Here is a 19,080-nt window from a genome sequence, read left to right as displayed (position 1 = left end):
TTTTTTTATTATTATTTGATGTTCTAAAGATCAGCGTTTCAACACACTGCGTCCTTTAGGAAAAAAATGAACTACATTAGACTTCAATAGTGTCTCGGCTTCGCTCACTCTCTAACTGTGTGTGTGTGTGTGTATGTGAGAGAACATGTTAATGACTAGGGAAGAATGTGAACGCTGGCGCGCAGTGGGTTGTTTCGGTCTCCCTTGAGCCAGCATCCAGAATATCTCAAGATGAATATCTCAAGATGAATATCTCAAGATGAATAGCCCAGGTGATGAGGTGCTTGTCCAGGTTTAGTTGTTTCACAGTTGATCCAAAAAGGAAACCTAGCTGCGGTAGTTGGTTTCACAGTTCTCAGCAAAACTCAAACAAACCAGTATCGTATTATTTAGCTGGGGATCAAACCAACAACCCTGTGATCAACAACCAGCCAAAGAAGGAAACGGTTATGAGAGCCCAGTAATACGAGCCTACTATTAAACCTCACACGCTGCCAAGAAGACAGAGTGACACAACATCTAACATCTTTACAACTTGCTATAAAGTGTGTGTCTTTCTCCCTCTGCCTTTCATTTTGCATAACTGACCGGGAGATGGTCGTTGGGTCACATTTATCTCTGACATGTCACCAACATTTGAGCACAAGCTTGACCCTTTACAGACGGAGGAGGAGGCTGTATTTATAGTCGGTCTGTACTGTGTCAGTGGACCTCTGGCTGTGCTTACTCTGATTGATCACTGGACCTTTCCTCTTGGCACAGACCTGAATGTTTATAATTGCAATTACACTCTGGCCCTACAGTGACTGAGGCTGTGGACATTCAATAAAACTAATACATTTCTTTTATAGGCCACAAAACCCTGTGATATTACATAACATGTCTTACAGACAATAGATACAATCAGTGAGTGCTGTTTTTAAAATGAGACGTGAGTTTGTGTTGGATTGTTGTGGTGTGAACAGGACTTTGCAGGTGTACAGTGCTTATGAAATGCATTGCAGCTTGAAATTAGCACAAACGAGCAGCTGTTATCGCTCACTGTGCCGCCGTCTGTCTGTCCACAGGTGACCCAAAAAGCTGGCAGAACAAGTCTCTCCCCGGAGACCCCAACTACCTGGTGGGAGCCAACTGTGTTTCTGTGCTCATTGACCACTTTTAAGGACGGACCAGCAGGTGTGATGTTACTGAATGTGGAACCATGGGGCGTAAACTGAAGAGGATGGACACACACACACACACACACACACACTGGCAGATGCACTCCAAACACACACACACACACACACACACACACACTATACAATGGAGTATGAAGAAGATCCAGTCAGTGCTGTTAACTGCACCCTTGGATGAAGGCGAAGACACTGATGATGGTTACAAGCTGTTCTTTAAACTCTTTCCCCATTTTGAAGTTTTGATGTGAAATGAAAGCATGGATGCATGCACCATGCCACTGAGGATTGACACTATATATAAGGCGATGTTTAATGTAACTACTACATGAATAGAGATGAGGCTTTTGAGGCAGCATAAATGCCTCAAAAGTCTGTGTTGGTATATTTATGCTATATATGCATACAGTATATATAGTAGCATAGAGAAGATTTACTAAACGTTTTACTTGCGAAGTCGATTACAAGTCAACATCTTGTTATTTTTCAGTTCAGGCGACTGAATATGAAGGTGTATCTCCACGGTTTTCTCCACATTGAGGAAATTGTAATGAAGGTTTGAGACAGAAGTGAAGTTAAGTTGAACCAGAGACGGTGAAGTATCGGCAGAAGAAGTTGGCAAAACATGAGGTGGACATGAACCCAAGCAGCACACTTTCTAGAGACGTTCTTCCTTTTCCTGCAGTGATATCTTGTAGCTTAACTTCTGACAGAGTAACGCGTCTCTCCTTCCAGCCTGAGGGAGATCTATGCATGTTCTTAACTCAGGTCCAGCAGCCTCCTCAGTTCCTTCCTCGCATCCGTTTCTCGCTCTCGCTCGCTCTATCTCGTCTTCTCTCTGTGCACTCGTGCGCTCACACACAAATAAGCAGTGATGCCTTATCTGCAGATTATTCACTTTTCATTAAGAAAAAAACAAAATAAGTTATGATAAATTATGGTATAATGTCATTTGTTTTGCCATTCTTTGGTGAACCCTCTGTATAAATGAACCTGGGTTTAGCACACAATAACAATTTCTAAAGGATAACAAAGGTATGCTCTTCTTTTATCTGCTATGCATAACTCAAAACAGAAAAAACAAATGGAAAAGAAGTGGCTGTAAATAAAGCTAGCATATTGCCTTGTTTCTTTTGTTTGTAAATGAACTTTTTGTATGTCTTTCTTTTTTGTATAAAACTTAGAGAAAACATGTTTTAAAAAGTGGAAGACAGTGAACGTGGTTATCTTTGTATTCTGGATATAACCTCGAGCCTTGGAACTTGTAACCTAACAATTCGTCACATCTTTTCTACCGATATATTCACACTACGTTACGGTCACAAAAAAAGCTCTTTTTATGGCTCTTTGAGGATCAGGAAAGTGCTTGGGCTAAAATACATTTAAAACATGTTCTTTTAAAAAGGGTGTGCTCTCAAAGTGTCCCCCTCACTGATTTGTGATACTGGCTGCTGTATCGTGTGCCCTTAAATGTATTTTTGTACTAATAGACAGTATATGATGTATGGCACACCAGTACCATTTTATTTTTAGATATAACACGGCTTTAATTGGATATTAGCTCTTCACTTGTGGCTGACTTTTTTTTTTTTTTTCCCCTCTGCAACACAATTTTAAGTATACCACTGTATTAATAAATAAAATCATTTTTAAAGTAAAGACACTTTGTGTACGTAAGTTTTTTTTATATGATTGTGGCTGCTGTATTCTTTCCTTTTACCTCTGATGATCACGACCTCACTTTGTCTTTCTGTTATTATAATCCATATATATATATATATTCAAATTGCGAGGTTTTGTCTGACCAACCGTGTAAAACTCAAAGATATTCAGTTTACTATCACACAAGACAAAGAAAAATGTCAAATTCTCATCTTTCTGGAGCTTCAGTCAGTGAATGTTGGGCCGTTTTTGTTTGAAAAATGACTCTGTTGCTAATTTATCAATTAATGAACTCTTTATTTCAGCTCTATGGGTGCTGCGTGACTGTATATCCCTTCATTAACGGATATTACAGCACCATGGCTCAGGTCTCACAGCTAGATGGTGCAGTTGAGCTCTGTATGAGTGCTGCACAAGGTCAGAAATGCAAAAGTCCTTAAGCTGTGATTTTTATGCATTTAAATATTTCACTTAGTTTTAGTCCCTATGACCTAGATATGATAAGTACCCTACCCTATAGTATTCCTTTAAAATGTGCGTTTTAATAAGATGCGTTTAGAAAACTCCCCAGTCTCGGCCCAGGTGGTAGAAAATAATGGTTATGATGAAACATTTGCACAACTAGTCGGCTACTAGTCAACATAGAGGGTCGGGACTCTAAAGAGGAAAAGCTGCTGCACGTGTTTTTTACTCTGTTTTCTTATTCCCCTTGTGAAATATAGCCTCTAAATTAACCTGGATCATGATGGAAGAAGCACTACTTTACCTAGAGTAAGAATACACTGTTACAAGTAAAACAATATATATCTGCATTCAAAATCTTACTTAAGTAAAAGTACATAAGTATTACCATCAAAATATATTGAAAGTATCAAAAGTAAAAGTGGGCATTAAGCAGAATGGCCCTGAATAAGATGTTATATCACTGGGTTATTATATGAATGCATGATCTTTAATCATTGCTAATGTTGCATCTGTTAAAGGTGGCGCTACTTTCTTTTGTAGCCTGCCAGGTCGCTTAATCTATAATCATACATAATGCTTTATTACATTTTAATTTTGTATTATAAATCTGAAATTACAAAGTATGGATAACAAAGTAACATAAAATGGTATATACTCAAGCAAAGTACAAGTACCTTAAACATGGTACCTAATAAATAATAAAATGTCCTTAGTTACTTTCCAGCACTGGTGACCAGCCACAAACCACTGGGTTACACCAACCTGCCAGCACATGTTCAAATGAGTGTTTAATGATGTGCAGCCAACCTGATTTCAAGGAGCTCTTTCGGGAAAAAACCCTCTCCAGGTGTGTCGCATTGTCCACCTGCCTGCACCGTTCCGGCCTGCACGATGAAGGACACATGGTACGGAGTGTTCAATGACAATGCGGCTGGAGCTGATGTTAATGCAGACACTTGGTTTCATAAAAAGGTAAACCCACCTCAACTTAAAACTGATCACATGAAGAAGCTGTAAGACTGACGCTCTAATTTCACGCAACACAAAACGCATCCAAAACGTGCGCTCTTTCCTAAAAAAAATAAAATAAAAAAATGAACCTCGTTTCTTGGTAGGCTAATACGCTCGTGATGATCCACGTTTTCATCCAGCACTTACATCACCAGCAGCAGCGAGTAACAAATCACGCGTAGGCTTTTTGATGTTGCCTGACAGTAGCGAGCCCACCACCCCTCCTCCACTATCGTAGTAAAACTCCGCCATGAAGACGCGCAGAGTGGCACATCTCCAATACGCAGTGTGCATCTCCTGTCCTGGCTGTTAGATTTGCTGTCGTCTGTGAAAATCACTGCTGGTGCCCCCCCCCCCCCCCCCCCCCCCCCCCCCCCCCCCCCACACACACACACACACACACAGGGGAAACGCTGCTCGCTCACAACTGCGGATTTTTAGACGCCAAAAGAAAAAGAAAAGACAGATTCTGTGTGATACCAACATTTGTCTCTGTTTAATCTTCAAGGAGGGCACCGTTTTTTCTTTACACGCGTCTTAACCACGTTCCGTCTCTCGCTTTCGAGTAGTTGGAGAGCCTGCAGAGAAGAGCATGACAGCATGACAATGGTGCAAGGCTGGCTGACAGCGGGATGATGCGGTTTTTGTTTTGTTTTCGCCTTTTTCTTTGCGTGTGGACTTTTTGAGGAATGGGCTCTTTGCCGAAGCCGATAAACTCCAGAGGTCTATTTTCTGTATTGCGACTTGAAAATCTTCACAGTTTCTGTGCGTGTTTTGCTGAACATCTGGTGCCTCGTCCAGTCCGCTCTTTCCTCACCTTTCTCCTCCCATCCGTCGCAGCGCGTCTCTAATTGGAGCGACTCCGAGGCGTCTTCATTTGATGGAGATCATCCACACCGGACACTGACCTCGAGTTAGACCGTTTACCAGCGCACCGCGGGCGGACACACAACGACTCTGCTGTTTGTGGATGTTATTGCCCTTTATCTGCTGCTGTGTTTTTATCGTACCCTTCAGTGAAAATGCCGGTGAACGCGCTGCACCGCGGCGGCAGCAGCGGCATCGGGGGCCCGGGGTCCCTGAGCCCCGCGTCGCTGTCCCGCAGCCTGTCCCGGCTAAGGGAGTACCGGACCCGGACGAGGATCATGCTGGCTCTGGGAGTCTCTCAGATGGTGCTCGGGAGCCTCATCCTGGCCGTCAGCTTCGCGGCTCTGGCTCTCACCACATCCCCCAGAGTCCGGCACTCGTGTCCCTTCTGGGCAGGTTTCTCTGTGAGTACGACAATTACACGATGCTGGTTGTATTTGATGGCATGAGTCAAGCATGATGCAAGTTTTCCACCTCCTGAAGAAGAATAAACATGGAGTAGTATCCTAATATCAAGAGTGTGATATTATTGAGACACTATGGCAATAGGATGGACATTTTCTTTAGCCTACTTTTGTAATTATTTTGCCACCTGTCACTACATTGATCTCATGGCGTATTGTCTACAGTTTTATAAAATGTTGATATGGATACTGACTGCGTAGGCTTTTTAAGAAATATATCTTGATGGTGGTTTTTGGATTTCAAAGACACAGAGTTCTTTAATCTCAGGTAGAGAGCTGAACTAATTGGTTGCCACTGCATGAAAAGGAACAAATTAGGTTTTTGAATGAATTTTGGAGCCAATCCTTAATGGTAAATAGTTGTGAGGATGCAGAGCCATGTGGTGATCAGTGATACCACACACACACACACACACGCACACACACACACACACACACACACTACAGTAAAGTCAAGGAGGATATTTTAAACACTGTACAGTGCTCCTTCCTCTTAGTGCTGTGGGATGTGTTGTATTTGAGATGTGTTTTTCTTCTTCATGTGAAATTTTCATGGTGATTTCCGTAAATATTTATGAATGCACACATCCCTGATTTCCTGCCAGAGACCCAGAGCATGGCTTCTCCATTAATTATAGAAGCAGCAGGGCAGAGTGCAGGGGTGTGGGGAGGTCTGTGGCACAAGGGCCATCTCTTTGTTTGTGCATGTGTGTGTGTGTGTGTGCGTGTGTGTAGGTGTGTTGTATCTAGCAGTGATGGAAATATAAAGTGTCAATGGGTAGATGTTCTTGCGTGATATGAGAGAGAGAAAAGAGAGAAAGGACATGTTAGTGCCCGTATGTGTGGGAGTGTATAGTAACAGGGGAATGGTCGGTAACCACAGGGGTCAGAGGTCAATGCACATTCGTCATCAGTGCCTCGGGCTGATCTGAGGTCTGTCAGCCTGTGGTGCTGCATCTTACCTTCTGTTATGCTTGTGCACCAAACCCTGGTGACTTGCCCACAAGCAATCAGACTGTGGGAGTCGCTCTTTAAGCCGAGAGCTCCGACCTGCGGAAAACACTGTTAAATATGTTTAAAATCTTCTTATGTAAAATGGCTCATTACATTTGGTCTTTGATGTTGACTTATGCCAAAAGAAAAAACAGCAGCTGCTTGCTTTTAGGAGCTGATTTGATTTTTTGAGTCCTTGTCTATCAAGAAGTTTGTCGGGGTAAATGAGACAAATCGAAAGCATCTCAATTAGGTGTTCTGGGATGCTTTTTGCAACTCCGCTCTGTAATTCAGTCTAATAAGGCGAGTGTATTTCTACACAAAAGCTTGCCTTGTGTAGCTTTAAGACTCTGTAGAGCCAATCTAGTGCTCATTTTAGAGAAGGAAAGTGTTCTATCTCTCTGGCTCCGTGTGTGAGTGTAGCGTGATAGAAGGTGGTTATCCTGAATATCTGTTAGAAACGCTTTAGTGCAGTGTATCCATGTTCAAGTTGTTTATTTGAACCTCTGATCTCCTGCAGACAAGTGTCCCTGTCACGAGGACTAAACCAGCTTCTCGACAACGTGACTCTTTCAGCCTGTAAATGTAGTTTAGCGTTGAACCTTGAAGCCTTTATGTTGAGCTTCCTGCCATGTCGGTGAACTGAGCTAATGAGGAAAGTGACAGCAAAAAAATCCTCAACTTATCTGGGTGTGTGTGTGTGTGTGTGCGTGCGTGTGTGTGTGTGTGTTTGTGTGTGGTCACGGTGGGACGTCATTAAGGATCTCTGTGTGATGACTGGCATTGTGGGATTTCATCATGCTCACAGCGAGAGAAGGCGTAATCTTTACTTCCTACACAGTGCAATCACTGTAGAGCCCACACACACACACACACACACACACACACACACACACACACACACACACACAAACAAATATATCCCTCTTCAGTGTAGTGCATATCAATGGATCGGTCTCCTTCATCCTGATTTTCCTCACTCTGGAGAAAAACATGTTTTACAGCTTTGATGTCAAGAGTTGCATGTTTAAAAGCAATATCACTGACACACACACACACACACACACACACACACACACACACACACACACACACACACACACACACACACTTGCCTGACCAACGGAGACTAATCCTACAAATATATTGCTCTTTGTCGCACCCAGCTTGTAATCACCCCACACCGCTGCTGTAACCCTTTAGCTCGGCACATAAGCAGCCAGCCGCAGTCACGTCCAGTAGATGTCATTGTTTGTGACAAAAAAATGACGCAGAGCTCGAACGATATGATAGTTGCCTCCAGTCCGCTTCCTTAGGCAACAGTACGTGCTGCTTTACCTGCTGGCTGTGAATCACGCCGCCCTGCCGTGTTTGGCTAATGAATGAGGCGATGTGGCCGAGCGAGCCAAAGGGCCTCTGCAGCCGTCAGCAGCTGACATGCAGAACAAATTACCGTTCACCTCGCATCTCCATGAATTAAAGCTCTGAAGTGATCCAAGTGTCCAAACACATATGCACCAATACACAAACCGCCTCTCTTCTCCTTTCTCATTTCCTGTCACGGAGAATAAAAACATTGTCGACAAAATATGTAAATCCATCAGCAGGAGTTACTGCAGGCATCATTTACAAATTCACATTAGATTTTGATGCTTCCTATCTCTTTCTGTACCACCATGACATTTCCTCTCTCTCTTCACTAGAGAAGGATACTTCTCCTCGCTTCCCTCCTGGTTGTGTGGAAGAAGGGCACATTTTTCTAAAAGTAACACTCCAAGACCCCAAATCTACAGACCACGACGTGACAAAGGCGGCTTAAGACGGCATTCTTGGTATTTGTTGTGAGGCAGATCTCTCCGCCGCATTTCCAGCACAAACCGTCAGCAAATACTGCACTAATCTGCCGGAGTGCGTGTTTGTGTTTGTGTAGAAGGCTGTGAAAGTGTTTTGTAGGGGGGGTGTTGTGTTGTGTGTGGGGACATATTGGGAGGCTCTCTGCCTTTTGCTGGTGAGTTTGTTGAAAGAGGACAAAGGTCCACATTGAAGTAAAGTTTTTAACAGCTTCTTTTTTAGCTGTTCTTGAGGGACGACTATTAGTTTGTCAGGTCTTGTTCGAGACTACAATGTTGTTAACAATTATGGAATGGGTCACCATGACATTGTGTACAAAAACTAATGTTCCCCAGAGGATGAATCATACTGACTTTAGTTTTCCCCTGACTCTTCCTTTAGCCCCACCAGTAGGTCAAAGTTTTCATTTATCCTGTGAAATACATGTTTAAAACATCTGCCGGCACACCTGCAAAATACCTGCAAAACGAATACCATTAGTGCACATATTAGCAGCATGCTAACACGCTACATTAAGATGGTGAACTTTACAGTAAGCCTGCTAAACATTGTCATTGTATTGTGAGCCTGTTAGCCTGCTGACGTTAGCATTTGCCTCAAAGTACTGCTGTGCCTACATGGCATTAGACTCCTGTTTCTATCGTCAAGCTTGATTCTAAATACAGAACTTCGGAGATTTTCTCGCCCAACATGTGTGTTTTGTGCTGTCTTGAGATTGGAAAGCCAGGAAAAATAAAGTTTAGCGCTATGAGGCCTCTCGTAGAGAAATGGATAGACCTTGGATTTGGGCATATCTAAACGGGTTATTCTTGTTTGCATGTTGGACCCTTTTGTCTTGAGTGGCCTCAGTGAGGAATAGAAAGCAGCATTTACACGAAGACAAAGAGGTGACATTTTTTTGATTTGATTGTTTAGTTGCTGGGTTCTGCTTCTTCTGCAGCAGGGGAGTGCGAATCATCATTAATTAACTGGTTTATTAGGCTTCGCTGGTCTCCTGGCAACAGAGCTGTAGACAAAAACACACCAAACATGAACACAAATATACTTCAGTGTTGGTTTGAGAATGAATAAAGTAAATTCAGGTGTTGTTGTCATGATTTATTTTTTTAGGTTTTGGTGAAGAGAGATACGTGTAATGTTACAATCAATCAATCAATCAATTATATCTCTGACTTTAATTGTATGAGTCATAGATTCAGATCCAATGAAACTCCTAACAATGTAATGTTGTGCACAAATAGCCAATACATATTTGTTTGAATACTTGGTGTTTAAGGATTTTGTGAATATGTGTATTACTGAGGTTAGACTCACATTTATTTCTATTTCGATAAAGTAGTTTGTGTCCCTTTGGTGTCACTCGAGGAGCTTTGCTTTCCTTCGCCTTTCTCGAGGTCATTTCGTGCTCGGTAATCATTTACTCTGTTCTCGTAAAACGTATTGAGTCAGTGGGTTGATTCAGAGAGCTGCGGAAAGAAACAAAAGAACGTCAATCATTGAATCAGTTTGTTTCAAGTATTGGCTCACACAGTTTTCTTTTCATTAGAATGTCAAGTATCTCTAAACCTGGACAAATGAAACCAAAAACTACCTGCATGTCTAGAAAAAGACATGTCACAGAAGTGTCTCTTTATTTATTTTATTTAGGTGAATTGATCCTTTCAGCAATTGCAGGTTGTAGAAGAAACTCTCCTCTGAAAAATAAGACATTTTATTTTGGGATGTGACATTTAATCAACATTCTTTAATGGCATCACAAGTTTCAAAGCATCTCATGGTTTGACCGTCCAGTTGTGCACATTGTGATAAAAGCATTATTCTCTTATTCTGGGACTCAACACAAAGCTCCGCTGAGCCGCTTGTTGCTTTGATGCATCCTTTTAACCCCAGCTGTCAATAGAGGCCGTGGCTCCTCAGCCGCTTCACTCATCCTGTCAGTTTAGATTAAATGGAAGGTGTAGTCAGCACACATGCGCTCAGACCAGACCACTCACGGCCGGACCGGCCTGTCTTAAATCTCGTATTGATCAACTAATTAGATGGATTCCATCAATCATTGTTATTTTTACTTGGTGTTTTTTTCTTTTTCTTTAACATCTCTGCAGTGAACTCAATGGCGGTTAAAGCGAGTGTGATGATGTCATGTGGTTTTAGCGCTCAGCCCGTGCCGAGGTGTCGCCGAACAGTTGTAATTCACTTTCCCGCTGCACCTTTTCCATAATAAGTAAGTAGGCACTCAGCCTGCTGCTACTCATTACTCTGAGGACCCTCCAGTGCATCCTGCCCCCCACTCCAGTGCTACCAGTAAGCACCATAATGGTGGAAAGAACAGTTTGTCCTTGCTCCCACACACACACACACACACACACACACACACACACACACACACACAGTGTTTGAGAGAGGCTCTAATATTTCAAGTTGTCAACCTCACTTAATTCCCTGTCTCACTGTGCTTTGCTGTTATAGCTGGAGACGCATCCAGACTTTCTGCCTCATCTCGTTCCTGCAGCTTGTGCTCTGATATTTTCTGGGGGTGTTTCATAATCCATTTTCAACACCGGGTATACAGGAGGATCTGAACTTTTTTGGATTGTGCCTCGTTAAAAGATTCAGGTCCCTTTATTACATGCCATTCCTTCTTTTTCTTCCTCTCCTCGCTACAAATTACCTAATGAAGCAAAGAAGCAGCCCTCGCTGAATTGCTGCAGCTCGGCTCAGATGATTGTTGCCATGATAACTTCCTGGCTCAAAGTCTCATCAGTACTGTGTGTTTGTCTTAGTGCATGTACGGCATGGACTTCAAGTTGTCAATCAATCAAGAGTTGTGATTTGTGAAGTCCTCCTCCACTCGAACATGTGTTTTTGTTAGTTGTTTCTTCTCTTGGGCGTTTGAGCTTCACTGTGCAGAATGACGTGTGTCTTTGACACCAGACGGCTGTTTTTCATGTTCATCTGCTGAAGAGAGAGGCTTTCTGTGTGCTCACCTTTAATGAGTTCCACACATGTACGTATACGAACATCTCAACTAGTTTGGAAGCCAATCGTGGTCCAGCATTTATTTATAGTACTCACAGCAGTGTGATGTAGAAACATGAATCCTCCACTGCACAAACACTGAGAAGAGACTTTTCAGTGAAGTAGGACACAAGTTGTGTCCAGTAGTTAACTTTTGGAAATGAACAATACTTTTTTTATTATATTCTGTTTTTTTTTCCAATGAGGTAGATGGAGTAGATTTTACAAAATGTATTTAACTTTTTTGTGGAAAAACCATACCGGACACAAATTATTATTCCATGCAGAGCACTGAAAACATGTCTTGAGAGGATCTTTTAAATGCCCCAAATGTGTGCATACACATTGCATCTCTGCACACTCGCCCATTTGTATTCACAGGCACCTTCATACACGCACACACACACCCAAATGCACACACAAAAAAACACAAGCACAATTATTTTGATCTTTTGAAGAGTGAAGCTGGTTGATGTGTGTAGATTTCTTTTTTTTATGGACATTTTTAGACCCGAACTGACCCTGAAAATACACGTAGGAGGATATAGAGAGAAAGAGAAAGATAGGTCATGTTTGGGGACATTTTTTCATGTGTTGAATGCATGATACAATTCTTTGATTCATCACAGATCTGTCATGAATCCTCCTTTTCTTTCCTCTGCCGGCTCTTGTTTATGGTGTGTCTGTGTGTTGGTCTGACCCGCAGCCCGGGACGTGTCTGACAGAATGCTTGATGCTGCACTTCTTTACAAACAGCCCTGACCAGGCCGCCAGCAGGTCTGCCTGCAGACTGTTGAATAGAAAAGGCCAACAGGGTTGAACTGAGCTCAGAGGGAGGCAGGGAAACCAGAGCAGAGACAACAGAGCAACGAGGGGAGAGGAAGACGGCCAGGGACAAACATCTGTCGTGATGTCTAGCTATTTGAAGATGAGGGTGTTGCATTATGGAAAACACTCACACAGGTGCTGCAACTGTACAGCACCTGTGATCACAGTTACTCTGCCTTTGTGTGTTCATGTCAAATCCAACAGAAAAGAGGAGCTTTGTGACTCAGACTTGTCTTTTATCTGGACTGAATTGAGAGTTTTAGTTTCCAGTGAAGTGTCAGACATCCACTTCCTCCTCCTTTATGATATAGATATAGTTATATTAAGAGTTTTTCAGTGGCGTGCCGCGACAGGCCATCACCAGAAAGAGACAGTGTTTGACTTCCATCCCGTACCTGCTATTGAGCCGTAACTTCTTCCTGATGTAACAAAGCTGACTGTCATGCCTCCCTGCAGCTTTCTACAGCCGATCAATGGCAAAGCCTGCTGACTGGAGCCTCCCTTTGTTCTATGATTAGCAGCTGTGTTGTGTTGGATGGTGCTTTTATGTGTGTACACATGTGGGAGGGCAGGTCAGGGGTGTGTGAGTGTGTGCTTCTGTGTATTTAATTGTATATATGGAGCTGGAGTAGACATTAAGGTTGGTTGTACACCCTCGACAGCTGAGCAACAAGGTGGTTGTGTGTGTGTATTAAGACAGATACACACCGTTGTAATGAAACAGAAAGAAAGAAGAGTGTAACAGCATTTCTTTCATGCTTTTCATCATCTTACTCTCGGTTTGTCTCCCAGTCCCTCGGAATGTAGCCGACCACTGAGCTGAAAGCTGTTTTAAGAGGTTAATCAAGCGGTGAGAAAAGACACATCGAGAGCCTAAAGACAAATCTGAGAGGCGTTTTAACTCATCCATAAACTCTGTTTACAAGAAATTTTAGTCTGCGCACAAAAAAAATCATTTCAACATTAAGAACCAGAGTGAAAGTCACACTGACATTTGTGAAAATTGAAATTAAGTAAATGAAAAATGCAGCCCTGCAGCACAACATTGCTCAACAACATGTGGCTGTCCAGACAGGGATGATGAATGTTTTCATCATTTCCTATTGTTATTTTCATATTTCTATTTTTAACAAAGATACATTTCCATGAGACGGAGAGAGACAAAGAGGAGAGTTGTAGACAGCAGAGATTATCGGTGGAATCAAAGAGTTGAATAAAGAGCATTAGCGGTTATTATGGATGATATTTTATGGGAGCTGTGGTTTTTCTAAATGCTAACAAATGAATCTTTGTTTAACTTTGTCAAATCAGGTAAAGTGTTCAAACTGAAATAACAAGAATAGATACTCATTTAAGTTAGAATATGGATAGTAAAGCCCTGAGTGTATATATAATAAGTGCTTGTCCGATATGTCAGATTCATTGCATCTCTTTCCTCAGCGGAGCAAAATCTTCAGCGGATGTTTACGTCAAATGCTTCATGCAGGCTTCGCATTGTTTTTATTATTCGTTGCACTTTGTTGCATTTTGTTTCATCAATACGACAACTTTTTCACTTCAGGCAAGCCTAGAACGTGCTTTTGCAATTTTGCAACTTTTTCATTTAAATATCTGGTGTTTCCACCTAAGTTTATATCGGTGCATGAATTGAAAAGACATAGTGACACTTTGTGAGAGCAGACTTTCCCCCCTTACCTTCGATTGTTGCCATCTGATACAAACGACGTCTTAGATGCTGTTCAACCAGATTGTATAAACCACTGAGACCTTGAATACCAAGGAACACGTATCACTTTTTCAGGAAGGTTGATGAAAAAAGAAAAAAACGTATTAAGACATTTCATTGAATTAGCTGGAAGCTGCTGGAACGGCCGGAGGCTACGTCAATACTTCGTCTCTCTATATCATCTGAAGTACAGCGACAATACCGCATTAAGAGACAAATACACCAATTTCCTGGTGGAAGTGGGTAACGAGGATGAAATGTCTTGTTTGGATAAATGAGCCGTGAGGATAAACGAGCCCGGTCAGAGGTCAAACCTTTACAGCAGTTAATGGCCAACAACAGGTCACTAGATCAGTAGAAAGCACATTACACACAAACAATCCTTCAGCGTCTAGCTGTGATCAGATTTGTCACCTGTAATGTAGTCGCTGTTGTCTCCTGGTGAAGTGCGGCAGCATAATCTTAAAGTCATTTTTCATTGTTAATAGCCTGAATGATGCATTTCCTCCTCGTGGTGTCCCGCTCTGCCTGTTGTTTCATCGATACAGATGGGACTGGCAACAGGGAGACAGGCCACATAGTTAGTCCCTGGACAATTTCCAAGGACTTTGTATGCATATGCATGCCCCTCTGTGTGTGTGTGTATGAGTGTGAGAGACATAACAACGATGATGGAGAAGGAGAGGACGGACTGATTGACCTGACAGTCGAACACATCTGCCTTTTGGAGGAGCCTCAGAGGGAGTTTTATAAATGCAACAAGCCTCCAGAAAAGACAGGAGGGGATCTTATTTTCTGTGCTCACCTCGCGTGTAGGTTTTCTTTATAATCACTACATTATCAACAGGGATTGCATTATTGTTTTTTTCAGATTTAGAAAATAACAATATCAATCCCCTTATTAGGTGCTTTACTAGCCTTGTTGCATCTTTCCCTATCTGTTATCTTTGTGATTTGGAATGATATTGCAGAGAAAAATCCGTTTCTTGCTGAAGGAAACATTAGTAAAAGCTCATTTATTTTCAAACTGTCCTGGGGCAGGAGTGGATTAAGGGAGTTTCTGTTTTTTCTCTCTTAATTCACAAGTTGATTTTTCTTCTTTTTTTTCTATTTGGATTTGATGAAATATGCTTTGTAAAATAAAAAGAAGAGAGACTTTATGCAAAAAGGGGAGTGGAGTAGAAAGTAAGAGGGACATTGCTGCTGATTTGGATCCCGTGCTGCAGGGGATGATGGGGAATCTGTGGGTGTTTGCTCAGCATGAAGGAGGCTAGCCGCCCCCCCGGGCCATCAGCTCCTCCCTCAGGTTGATATTTCAGCTCCCTCTTCCTCCTCTCCAGCTCAGAGTGTTTCTTTTGGCATCCCTTCAGCTTGGTTAGCTCATCCCCCACACACCCTCACATAATCTGTACTCTTTTTGATCCGACTCGCTGCCCATTTCTGTCCCTGGAGGTTGCATCTCTGTGGGATCCGTGTTTCAGCTGGTACTAGAGTCAACGTCTCTGGCACTTTCAGGTTTCAGGAGTTTGCACACGTCTGTCGTAGAAACCTGGAATGTGTTCTTTTGGGTGGTTCCCCTCCGAGGTTCTGTTTCACAAATTCCTCTTTCTACACCTTCTAACTGCCATGTTTCATCTTTATGTTTGGTGAAACACAGAAAAACACATCAGCAAACCATTTGTACTTTAATACCTCCTTATTTAGCGCAGGCCCAAGCACTGCAGTGCAAAACCTAAAAATATTCTGCATACAAGCTTTTTTGCAGTGATCAATACCCAACAACTGTGCTTCGTAAGGGAGGACCAGAACCAGGGAGCCCGCTGTATGAAAGCTGTGTCCGGGTATATTTAGAAGTGAAAAGCTCAGCTGATCGACAGAGAATCAGTCAGCTACTGTTGCGATAGTCGATTAGTTGTTTCAGTCAACAGTTCCTGCTCCTCCATTGTGATGATTCGCTACTTTTCTCTCTTTTGGGTTTAAACTGTTTGAGCGACAAAACAAAACATTTTGAAAATGTCATCTTGGGCTCGTAGAAATTGTAGAAGAGTATTTTCTTAAATCGTAACGTGTTGTACAATAAACGATTCACCGAGAATATAATAGATTATATATCTATTATAATAGATTAACGATAGTTAAAAAGTAATTTTTTTTTTTTTTTTAATGAGCACATAATATCCCCGAGTGTGCTGTGCTGATGTGCAAAGTTTGGTAATAAATCTTAAAAAATCTCTGTGACGTGAAATATTATTTTAGAGGTGATGTTTGAACATTAACACATTTTATATTTTCAGTTTGTCTTCTACAGCGTTACTTTTGTAAAATATCCGTCATAAAATAAGTAGTGGACATGATATCGGACAGTTCTCCAGCTTGCAGGACATTAAGAGGTCAAAATGCTTCCAATCAATGAAGATAGCAATCACATAACGGATGATTTTAAGTGCTGCAGAAAATAACAGTCAACAATCAGCAAGAGGATGGAGACAGACAAGAGGCCTAACACCTACAAAATCACTTGTTGCAGAGTGAAACAAATTCAGCTTTTGATCCCGGATGGAAATGGAAGCATCTTGATACGATGACAAGCTATCTCTAACTGTGGAAATAGAAGCAGTACTCTTATTCAATATCGACTTTGATTAGGACCTCGTCATGGTTGGTTACTATGGCAGCCAGAGACAGCTTGTTACCAGTCAGCATCAGTTGAGGGAGGTGAGGGAATGAGGGGGATGGGGGAGTGTCTCTCTCTCTCTCTCTCTCTCTCTGCTGCCTAATGAAACAAGCTTTAAGGGGAAGAAGAAACGAGTGTAAGAAAGGAAACGAGCTGTAGCACATGAGGATAAGAGCGTCTTCATGGGTGAGATGACTGACAGGCTGTGAGAGAGAGAGAGAGAGAGAGAACAATAAATATGAAAACGCAGGAACAACAAAGGCTTCAGAAGAGCGACTTCTATTAGCAGAACGAGGAGGGAGAGTGAAATGTTTTGGTTGAAGTCGATTACAGCTGTGGTTCTGTGGAGTAATGAGTCTGGCCGTGTCTCTTGCTTATGTATCCCTCTCATTAGCTGGTACTGGAGAACAAAAACACTGTTTTGACAATTCTAGTTTAAATGTGCGTTTGTGTGCAACAGCTCGCGGGCTTCTCCTGCGCTTTCTGAGCACCTGGACAATCAGTGTGAGGCCGGGTCTGTATTCAGCACCATCTTTGGAGCTGCTACTTGTTTCTTCCGGTCTTGTATCTGTTTCTTTCTGCACATGTTCCTCCTGTACAGCTTATTCACCATCGTCATTAGAGAGGGACTTGTTGGTTGCCCCCAGCAATATGTTCAGCTATTTTGTCAGAGTGAGATACTGCATAAAGAAACACTTCCCTCTATGAATTAAATTGACATTGGAACATTGAATGATTCTGTAGCACGGATGCCTGAGACTGAAGTTTGCGTCCTTTCTCAGACCGATAATTTGTTTTTCAATATTTCTCACCGTACGGTGGCCCTGAGAGCTCAACACACTGAAAACACTCAAGGAAATGAAGAAAACATCTTCACCAATTTATGTGCATCAATGTGCAGAAACAGATTCCTAGCAAAGTTGTGTTGTTTTGTGAATCATTTCTGCTTTGTTCTGTGTGATTTGTCACTTGTCTGTATCTGTATTTTGTTTGGTTTTGCTGTTTCCTGGTTAAGATGTTTTTTGTGTGTTGCATGAGTTTTCCAGTCCATTTAAAGTTAAATTAATCTTATTCATATATGAAGAATATTCAAACAAGATAAACCGATTATATTTTGAAATGCAACAAAAGAGAGACGGGTGATGCTCAACGAGCAAACATGTCAGTCAAATCTAAAATATGATAAAGTCTCGTTGTCCGGCTGTATGGGCAAAGTTTAACTTGGATTCTTTCATTTGTGCAATAGAGACTTATGAGTCACTTACATGACAGACATAAAATAGGAATAATTATATACTGTGGTTTTGCAGAATCGTCCAACATCAACATGGTGCTGGATCGAGGTTCCAACACATGAAAGGAGACCTCGGAGCGTGTTTGATGAGTCTGTATTTGTGGGGATGATGCAGCCTGCGTCGTTGAACAGCTGGAGTTATAAAACAACAGAGAACCTGTGGGCTTCAAACATTGCAGGGCAGCAGTCCTTTGAAACATGACAATTATTGATGATTTGATCCAAATGTCACACTGTCAGAAAGAGGCAGAGCAGAGTTGAACTAAAGCATGTTGCCACTGCAGTAACCTCTACAGAAGCATTACAGTAAATTACTTTATAAACAATTATAATATGATTAGGCATCAATGATTAAATTAGCATGTTTTCCTCTTCTTTTTTTTTTGCATTGTCATCTTTGCTCCTGAGTTTGGAGGGATCACTTCTGTCTGCACTGCAGTCCTTGTTGCTGCAGACTCCCACCACTCTTGTCGTGGGGGAGGGAATAGACAGAGAGTGTAGACTGACCAACCGGAACAAGTCGCTTGTGCTGCAGCACGAGCTTCACCAGTGAACAAAAGTAATTGTGTTTGATGAGGCTGGACGCACCACTGTCAGGGACAGAACCCTGGTCTCTGCAGCATTGCACCACCCAGGCCCTTCAATCAACGGGCTGCCATTAGACTAGTATCTGTACCCCCTTTTTATTCAGGCTGGTTCAACTGTGAACCTTTTCAAGTACAAACTGTATGTGTTTGTATTGTGAATCTGCTCTGTTACATTTGGGTAGAATTATGGATGTAGTTTTTGAGTTTACATCCAAATATTCAACATTTAGAACTTAAATGAATGATGCTGTATTCACACAGGATGGGAACGACAGGAAAACCTCCCATTATTCCAGGTCGGAAGTGTTTACACATTATTCCAAGATGGTCACCAGTAGGCCTGTGACGACAACTAATTTTGTTGGATGATACATTGTCCCAAAAATATTGTTATTGCCGTTTTAAGACTATTTTATGCCACTATAATATAATGATAGAATAGCATAATAATACAAGTCTACCCTT

The 19,080-nt window shown here is 42.0% G+C and overlaps 2 protein-coding genes across 13 annotated transcripts in view; both read left to right on the top strand.

Annotated features, from left to right (window-relative positions):
- The window catches only part of tjp1a (tight junction protein 1a), a 45,730-nt gene extending 42,896 nt beyond the window's left edge, over window positions 1-2,834 (top strand). For all 12 annotated transcript variants that reach the window (XM_076109832.1, XM_076109826.1, XM_076109837.1 and 9 more), the window contains one exon: window positions 1,068-2,834. In XM_076109832.1, the coding sequence (XP_075965947.1) occupies window positions 1,068-1,162 (95 nt within the window). In that variant the 3' untranslated portion in view covers window positions 1,163-2,834. The remainder of the gene's footprint in view (window positions 1-1,067) is intronic.
- A 2,501-nt stretch (window positions 2,835-5,335) lies between these two features.
- Window positions 5,336-19,080, top strand: part of fam189a1 (family with sequence similarity 189 member A1) — a 72,384-nt gene continuing 58,639 nt past the window's right edge. Inside the window, exon 1 of the mRNA XM_076110260.1 lies at window positions 5,336-5,584. Coding sequence (XP_075966375.1) covers window positions 5,336-5,584 — 249 coding nt within the window. The remainder of the gene's footprint in view (window positions 5,585-19,080) is intronic.

This window comes from Anarhichas minor, unplaced genomic scaffold (genome assembly GCF_050575085.1).
Source record: "Anarhichas minor isolate MPS153535 unplaced genomic scaffold, ASM5057508v1 ptg000042l, whole genome shotgun sequence".
Classification (NCBI taxonomy): domain Eukaryota; kingdom Metazoa; phylum Chordata; class Actinopteri; order Perciformes; family Anarhichadidae; genus Anarhichas; species Anarhichas minor.
The sequence above is the reverse complement of the archived record's forward strand: the minus strand, read 5'-3'. Positions and strand labels throughout refer to the sequence as shown.